The sequence below is a fragment of the Nanorana parkeri genome, unplaced genomic scaffold (genome assembly GCF_000935625.1).
Source record: "Nanorana parkeri isolate BGI_ZX_2015 unplaced genomic scaffold, ASM93562v1 scaffold1232, whole genome shotgun sequence".
NCBI lineage: Eukaryota > Metazoa > Chordata > Amphibia > Anura > Dicroglossidae > Nanorana > Nanorana parkeri.
Window position 1 is genome coordinate 485440 of NW_017307500.1, and position 9378 is coordinate 494817.

Below are 9378 nucleotides of genomic sequence, written 5' to 3' on the forward strand. Positions count from 1 at the left end.
AAATGGAAGACAAAATCCTTTTTTTTTGCATTTTTTGTTATATTTTGCTTTGGAAACAAAAAAAATGTAAAACAAAAAAATAAATAAATAAAATACCCCAAAAAAAGAAGGGAACTAGTAGCAGCTAAATATCAATAACACTTTTGGCTGAAACAATTGTCTTAAAAAGGACTTTTGGGTCTATTCACTGTGAATGCAATGGGTGGTACACAGTCACGCCACAATGCAATTCACAAAAAAAACACTGTAATGTCGCAGTGGCAATGTACAGCAGTGAATATAGCACTGTATACCTCTGTGCTAACACACTACAAGCACTGTACAAATAGTACAAACTGTCTCTCCTTCACAAAGCTCAAAAACAGTACAATGAAAAGTGCTGGACCCGCAATGTTTATCCTATTGGTGAGGCCGACCAATTATGATGGGAAACAGTCAGCATGACTGACCAAGTTATCTTTTTAGTCGATAGAAGTGCCCTCCGCACACCTTACAGCAGTCCCGGCCAACAAAAACGATGGTGCTTGTAGTAACTACCACGGATGGCACCGTGCAAAATGCAGAATGAAGAGACAGGTCACCAGCACTCAATGATTTGAATAAATATGTCCTTTTTAATGGACAAAGATGTCACAATGATCAACAAAGCCGACGTTTCGGGGGCCGAGCAGGGTCCCTTCCTCAAGGCAGAACGATGTGACCAATCGTTCTGCCTTGAGGAAGGGACCCTGCTCGGCCCCCGAAACGTCGGCTTTGTTGATCATTGTGACATCTTTGTCCATTAAAAAGGACATATCTATTCAAATTATTGAGTGCTGGTGACCTGTCTCTTCATTTTGACCGAGTCATCTGACTTTTACATTCCAAAGGATCTCCACTGTCTCCTTGGTTTGTCAAATCAAAGTATTGTAAATTGAAGCTCCGCACTCCGTTTAATAGTCCAGATACATCCTTATTCAATGTAGGGTTGGAAGGACAGTATAGAAATATCCAATGTGTTTCAAGGGCTTCCATCATCAGGGTTTGTCCAGAGTGTGAGGATGCATAAAGCTCGTCGGCAGCTGATTTGACAGCAATAGCCCCATTATTGTCCATCATTTTTCACTTTGGCAGAGTTTACAGGTCAAGCAAAACATTAAGGGGTTCACTTTTAGCGTCTGGGCTAACTTGCCCATAGTTCATTGAAAACCCTACTTGGTGGCAAAGGCAAAGCTCATCCCTAATCTATTGTGGGGAAGGGACTTTGGGATTTCTTTGAGACTTGACATGGTCGCTTTCATATCAGACCACAAAATCGATGTTTCATTATCCGCATCCATCATCATAACATCCCGGGTGTGTTAGTTTAACTATGACGATTCACTTTGTGTTTCATCCAAACAATATCCTGACTCCCTTCACGGCTCCTGCAGAGCGCTCTACTGCGGCACCCTCTCCTTTGGGTTCAGTATATATGGACCTTCAGTCCTGGCCGTAGGTCCTCCAGCATCTTCAGTTCTCTTCTTACTTCCTCAGACATGAATCTGTAAGCGATACTGAAAGAGAGAATAAATATTGGCAGCAGACATTAGTCAAATGGACCTGAAGGAAACTTGTCTTTATAACTCCCGTTACCCTGAAGGAGAACTATGGGGAAAAACACTGACCCCATAGTTCTCCTTTAAGTCGCGACCTAGTGGCATTGCAATGAAATGCACGGAATTAGAGTACCGCACGTTATGGTGCGGGCGTATGAGCTGTGGGTGGGAGGTGCGTTTGGGGTACCATTCAAACGAATGGCAACACAACACACCTCCCACGCTAGAATGCACCGAATGCAATCAATCCACCTTGATTGTGAGGTACAGTGCGTTAATCGCCGTTACTATGCAATTAACGCACTTTACTAGTGTGAACGGGCTCCATCCATATGTGCATTGCTTGTACAGCTCCCTTGCATGCCCTGTAGAGGTCCCGGGAGCCAGAATGTGACGTCACTCCGGTCCAGGCACCTCTATAGGACATGAGGGAGCTGTAAGCAATGCACGTATGGATAGATGGAGCTCCCTCACGGCCATAGCCCCATCTCATCCCACCTCAAGCTGACACTGGGCGCCGGGCAGCATATTTTAAATGACTGCTTGGTGTGAGAACTGACAATGCTGCCTTAGGGTAGGCAGAGAAGCCTCTCACCTAGAAAAGTGGAAGGCATGAGGTGACCCACTGAACACGGGGTCGCGACCCACTTTTGGGTCACGACCCACCAGTTGAGAACCAAGGTTCTAAGTGAAATGCTTGTTGCCTGGATGACATGATGACCCTGATGCTTCAGCACTGTTCACTCACATTATACATACAGATCAGAAATTCTACATTTTCTCCAACTTTCCTAATCTGCAAAGTATTAGGGCCCTACTTCAATATTTCTTTTAAGATCCCCCATTTAAAAACTCACAAAGCAGCACTAACTCTTTCATTCAACAAACGTCTTGCGTGCCCAGGACGTCAAGAACACCCAGGGTCCATGTCATCGAGTTGGCCTGGATGCACAGGAAATCATCATATCTGCATGACAGAGGACCACCTACTGATGCCGCAGAGAGAAGAGGACCTGGGGACATCATCTGACCAGATCGCACTATAAAAGGTATGTATACTAACAATTAAAAAATGCAGGTGGATGGGGGTGCACCAAGGGGGATGGAGAGTGCTCCAAAGGGTAAAGGTAGTGCTCCAAGGGTGAAGATAGTGCTCCAAGGGTGAAGATAGTTCTCCAAGGGTGAAGATAGTACTCCAAGGGTGAAGATAGTACTCCAAGGGTGAAGGTAGTGCTCCAAGGGTGAAGGTAGTGCTCCAAGGGTGAAGATAGTGCTCCAAGGGTGGAGGTAGTGCTCCAAGGGTGAAGGTAGTGCTCCAAGGGTGAAGGTAGTGCACCAAGGGTGAAGATAGTGCTCCAAGGGTGAAGATAGTGCTCCAAGGGTGAAGATAGTGCTCCAAGGGTGAAGGTAGTGCACCAAGGGTGAAGATAGTGCTCCAAGGGTGAAGGTAGTGCTCCAAGGATGAAGATAGTGCTCCAAGGGTGACGATAGTGATCCAAGGGTGAAGATAGTGCTCCAAGGGTGAAGGTAGTGCTCCAAGGATGAAGATAGTGCTCCAAGGGTGACGATAGTGATCCAAGGGTGAAGATAGTGCTCCAAGGGTGAAGGTAGTGCTCCAAGGGGGAGTCTGCCCAACTTGCAGTTGGGCTGCAAAGGTAGGGTCAGTATAACAGCCAGTCAAGCTGCATTTTCAGAGAGAGTTCTACACTGTCAGCCCCCATATATAAGAAAACCCACTAATTGTGCCTAATATTGATACTGCAGCCAGCGGTCCGCAGCCCCTTAAGATCTGGCAATCAAATGCCTGTGTGCATAACAGCATCAAATAACATAGCTCTCAACTTAAGTGACATGTATACAACTGAAGGACTCACAATGTATACTGAGGAGCTGAGAGCCAATACATGCTATCAGGTGAGATCAGGTCAGGTCGTTGATCCCAAGGTATATAACCTCTCTTATATGACCCAAAACAACACGGTCTCTGGCTGCCACAAACAAGTAATAGTAACTAACTAAATGTAAATGCAAGCACATATAAAAAGGTAGCAGGACAAGTAAACCCGGGGAGCAAAGAAACTCAAGGGGGGCAAGGGCCAGGGTACTAGGGGGGCATCAGGACTCAGGACATGACAACAATACTTAGCCAACGTCCACACTGCAGGGAGGGATTAAATACCCTCCCTGGTAGCACCAGGTGGTGAATAATCACAGGCAGCTGGGAGACACCTGCAGGTGAGCACTGAACATGCAGGTTCCAGCACCACCCAGCGGTGGTCTGGTACCTGACAGCTTCTGGCTGCCTGGAAACACCTGAAAGTGAGAGCAGGAACTGCAGGACCTGGTTCCAGCGCCACCTGGAGGTGCTACGGACCCCAACCGTTTCCTTTCATTCAGGCTTCTTTTCCTTTATTTCTACCTCCTGTTCCTGCCAGTGACACACTTCCTGTTCTAGGGTGACGATGCTGCTCCTCCACAGATAAAGTAAGGTGATGGAGTTGGCCTAGACTGCTAGCTCCTGGTTTGGACTACAGAACACCACCCCTGTTTATTAGGGAGATGAGAAGAGATGGAGGTGTTCTGTGTATAGAAGGTAGAGTTACATTGTCCCAACACCCGGCACCAAATATATCTTACAGATGCCAGGAGTGGGCTGGACATCTACACACAAAAACAAACCTGTTGGAAGAAAGTCTCTTCTCCTGTACAGCTCTTCCTCTTAGCATTTGTTTAAATAATTGATGGTTTAGTTTTGCTTTAGTTCCTAAATTTGTCTTAGTATTTGGCCAAACCTCTGCATATCAGTGCTGCTTGCTTGCACAGGTATCAGGGAGCAGAGTGCCATGAGAAACCTCAGCTGTGTTCATTCTCAGGACTAGAAGGGCGAGACCTCTGATTGTATAGTCCGGGATCATACGCACCATATCTCCTTCAGGCTGGGCGATCTCGCTATAAGATCCCGGATGTGGCAAAAAGCAGCATCTGATATTCTGTTACTGCGCAGATCCAGGACTTTGAGGTTGCGGTTGGTGCTCAGCGATACCAGGGACGGTGCGTATTGATCTGTCAGTCCTCCTTCCTGCAGCCTGTTAGGAAAACAGAAGAAGATTTTGTGAATAATCATCTCGAACATTAAACGTTTTAGAGATTTCATCAAAGAACAAAAAACATCTGTAGCGCCCTCTAAAATGTCACTACTAAATCTGGTGAATATCTGGACTGTAACCAGCCTAGATACTGATTATACAGAGCTCTGCATTCTATAGGTGTCCCTGAGTCTGCTGGATTGATTGCTCCTCCTGTTGCTGAGGAAAAGGGAGCCTTGGCATACAGTGAGGGAGGATCCATCCTCAGACTATGACCATGCACCTGACCCTGACCAATCCCTGAGTAGGATGACTCAGAGGTATGGCTGAGGGCAGGTAATACAAGGTCTTGGGACACTGTGCAGAGCTCTCTTCCCCTCCTGTGGCCTCTCGCTAGGAGGTCTCTGTGATACAGATGAATGGCTTGGGCCTCAGCACATGGCAGGTGCTGGGGGCCTAGAGGCCTAAGACACCACAGATACTTTGCTTGGGCCCCATACACGTGGCAGGTGATGGGTGCCTTGTTCTAAGAAGATACTACTACTAATCTGGAGTGCTCCTTGGCAAGTGGCAGATGCTGAGGGCACAGAGATTCCAGATACTTCTGAGAAAAGACCTGATGGAAGCTTGGGGCCGGAGGTGGAGTCTCCTTGTTGAGGGGTACCGCAGAGGAGCTGGTGAGAGCGACCGTCTGGGACCCACAAGAGAGATCCCTCACCCTATTCCAGGTATCTGTTCTAGAGGAAGCTAGCGGTTCTTATCTGAGTCCAGAGATAGCTAACCTTCTCCATATAAGTTAAAAAAATCCTTTAATTGAAAAGAAAAACCCAAAAGACAAGTTTTTGACAAGTCTTTTATTAACAAAAAAAATGCCGGCAAAATATAAAACAATTGTTCGGAGCTAGCGGCGACAGCTAACTCCGCCCAACTGTTTACAGTTGTACATCATCTAACAGGTAAGCCATGATTGGGCAATGTCATCATGACTTTGCCCAATCATGGCTCTTACAGAGTACTGTGCCCTAATTGGGCAAATTCTTGCACCTGACCAGCGCTGACTGGCGGATCGGACGGGGGGGGGGGGGGGGAAAGCTGGGCCTGCCCCTATTCCCCCCTCCCTGCTCCGATAGCGCTGACTGGCGGATCGGACGGGGGAGGGGGCGGGTACAGCTGGCTCTGCCTCTAGATAGGCAGAGCCAGCTGTCAGTCACGCAGCTGGGCGGATCCAGACAAAATTGTCGGGATCCGCTTCAGCTGCGGCGTCTCAGTATACCGCGGGCTGTAGCTCCCTATATACTGAGCCTAGGGTGACGGGAGGACGCTAGTTTGTGTCCTCCCGTTACCCTAAGGAGAACTATGGGGAAATGCCCTGACCCCATAGTTCTCCTTTAATGTCTTTTGTTTTCCAATGGGAGGTTTAAAAAGCTCATATAAGTGGGATGGTCAGGTGTCCACAATGTCTGGCCACACATACCCCACAGGTGGTGTCCCTGCTGGGACCTGTCATACTCACACTAATTCCTCTATCTGGCATGTTGGGCTGGACAAAGCGGTCATCAGATCACTGAAATGAGGACCCTCCAGATTGTTATTGGACAGATGAAGTTTCCTCAGGGTCTGGCTATTCCTTATTGCCAATGCCAGGTGGGTAGATGACATGTCTGTCAGTTTGGCATATGTTAAACTGTAGAAAGTAAAAAAAAGAAAAAAACAATTATACTCACAATAATTCCTCTATCCTGTATATCTTCATCCTGCATAGACTATTATACTCACAATAATTCCTCTGTCCTGTATATCTTCATCCTGCATAGACTATTATACTCACAATAATTCCTCTATCCCACACGTTGGCCTGGAGATAGCCTCCATCAGCTCACAGAAATGTGGACCTTCCAGTTTGTTGTGGGACAGGTCAAGCCTCTTCAGTTTCTGGTTATTTCTTACTCCGGCCGCGAGGTGGACACAGGAACTGTCTGTTATCTGATTGTAGCTGACACTGCAAATACAAAGACAGAACAATAAGGCCCCTTTGACATGAGTGTGATCCCTTAGGATCCTCCGCTGAGTCGGATCGGAATGGAGGTGGATGCTTCATATGTCACATCGGTGTCAGTTCCAATTCTACTGCCATCTTGGGTTGGAGTTATAATGGACCCATGCAATAACCATGGGTGGTCATATGCAGGGCAGCCATCAGGGGGGTGCGGCCGATACTCATGTAAGGGACCCGTGCAGCCTGGGGGGCCCGCCCGGGTCCCTTACATGACTATCGGCCGACGGAGAAGGGCGAGGAGGCGGAGGCCTGGCCCTAGCAGCGCAGGGCCCCAGCATTGCCGCTGCAGTGGCTTTGAGACAAGCTGGGGCCCCATCAGCGACGCTGCTCGTCTGATGTCGGACTGGCCGGAAGTGACGTCACGTTAGTGACGGGACGTCACTTCTGGCCGGTCCGGCGGCAGACGAGGCCATGTGTGCAGGTAAGAGGAGCTAGGAAGGAAGGAAGGAAGGAAAGGAGGGAGAGGAAGGATGCAGCCCTGACCAGCCCACCTGAGACCCCTTCAGAGCCCACCATAGACAGTCTCAGATGGGCTGTGCAGCATCTATGGTGGGCTCTGCAGGGTCACTCTCAGGTGGGTCCTGCGTCCAGCGCGTCACTAAGCCCTGCGTCCAGCGCGTCACTAAGCCCTGCGTCCAGCACGTCACTGCGTCCTGCGTAAAGCCGTGTAAGGGGCCCCAAAATTTCTGATGGCTGCCCTGGTCATATGTAAATGGACCTGTATCCATCTATATGTGCCTACACCTAGGCAGGTCAGTGAAAGCGGACCTGGACACAAACTTGTTGTGGTCAGCTGACTAACCTACACCTATAGGTGGGCTGATATAGGACGGGTAACATCTGCTTACATCTGGCCACCCATAGGGATGTATTGCAGTCCGTCTTTGATCTGTGGGATCACGGGTGAAGAATGGACTGACGGAATGGCCACGTGAAAGGGGCCTAACACTGGTTATAAGGACACAGAGAATGAGCCCTAACAAAGGGACAGAAGATATTACATTTAGAAAACATTGTCACAGTTCCTATTTTATATGTATCCAATCCCACCAATAAGTAACATCCGATCCCTTCGTATGGGCTGCTATCACTGTGGCACATCTACCTACCATTGTCTTCTATACTGACAGCAACCCGTATACCAAACGGTGATTCTGAAGCCAAAGCATTTTATTTTGGTCTCGGATGGAGTGGGGAAGGGTTAGTAGTCCGTGTCCTCACTGGATAGATTCGACCCTTCCTAATATTGAGGGCTAATCCAACATTTTGTGTTGTTACCAGAACAAGAATAGAGGAACCTACCAGCATGTCTTTGGAGTGCTGTAGGACACCCCAACAAGAAGATGCACACTCCATGCAGATAGCGACCTGGCCGGAACCGAGGATAAATGGCTCTATAATATCAGGCCCTATCTATGTTGTAAGCCAACTGTTCTGGATGTACAGGTGGCCCAGGAACATAAAGAAATGAGTTGCATGGTTCTGCTCAGTCTCCTGAAATGAGTAATTAACTCTTTATTTTTTGATAGGTCGCCCACCAGGACTTCACTAGAGTCTCTACCATCCTATGGAACTCTCTACCCCAACCTGTCCATCTATCTCCCACCTTGACTGCCTTTAGGCGATCCCTAAAGACTCATCTCTTCAGGGAAGCCGATCCCACCTCAACCTAACCACTCAACCGTCACGTTCTCATACAATTCATCCCCACACAGCTACCTCCTCATGTATCACTGGCCCCTCCCTCTTAGATTGTAAGCCCTCAGGGGCAGGGCCCTCCTTACCACCTTGTCTTGAATTGTATTGTGATTGTAATATCTTCCTTATATTGTTGGCGCTCTATAAATCCTGTATAATAATAATAATAATAATACATGTTTATGGACCTCAGAATCAATGACAAACTCCTTCAGTTGCCTCCTCAGTCAGCAGATGTGTAGATCACTGAACCTGTCTATGAAGTTCCCGGAGAACAGGAGGCAATGTTCTTTTCAATGTTTAACAGCACTGTAGGTTTGCCAACGTGGTCTATCAACCACTACTACCATGTACAGTAATATGGCTTGAGAGACCACTTGGCTAGCGTATTAGTGCAAATTGCTGAACCCGCGCCATTGTTCCAACCAGTCCTCTTGTACTCACATTAATTCCTCTATCCGGCTGGTTTCCAGAGCAGTCATCAGGTCACTGAATCGAGGACCCTCCAGATTGTTCCTAGACAGGTCAAGTCTTCTCAGTGTCTGGTTGTCTCTTATTCCTGATGCCAGGTGGGGGCAGGAAGTGTCTGTCAGGTTATTATAATTCAATCTAGAGGAGAAGATAGAATAATTTTTTTAAATTATTACACACGTAGCACACTCAGGGCCGGATTTACTCTCTGCTGCCCCAAGGCCAGGTTCCTCAATGCGCCCCTCCCTGCCAAACCCCCCACCAATGGAGAATGGCAACCAGATAGCGGGGCTGCAGGGTTGGTTTGAATTTATTTATTTTTCCCTTACTTTTTTTTACTTTTAAATCACTTTTTTATTTTTTACCTTTTATTTACTTTTTTACATTTTATTTATCTTATCATTTTTTTTTACTATTTTATTTATCTATCTTTTACTTTTTTTTATTATTTTTTACTTTTGTTATCACGATTTTTATTGTTTTAATGTTT

At 47.2% G+C, this 9378-nt stretch overlaps 1 protein-coding gene across 1 annotated transcript in view; it reads right to left on the reverse strand.

Annotated features, from left to right (window-relative positions):
• Positions 1–1444: 1444 nt before the first annotated feature.
• Positions 1445–9378, reverse strand: part of LOC108797138 (NACHT, LRR and PYD domains-containing protein 3-like) — a 26532-nt gene continuing 18598 nt past the window's right edge. Inside the window, exons 7-10 of the mRNA XM_018568712.1 lie at positions 6492–6639; positions 6177–6347; positions 4499–4663; positions 1445–1535 (exon numbers count right to left, since the gene is read on the reverse strand). Of these exons, the coding sequence (XP_018424214.1) occupies positions 1445–1535; positions 4499–4663; positions 6177–6347; positions 6492–6639 (575 nt within the window). The remainder of the gene's footprint in view (positions 1536–4498; positions 4664–6176; positions 6348–6491; positions 6640–9378) is intronic.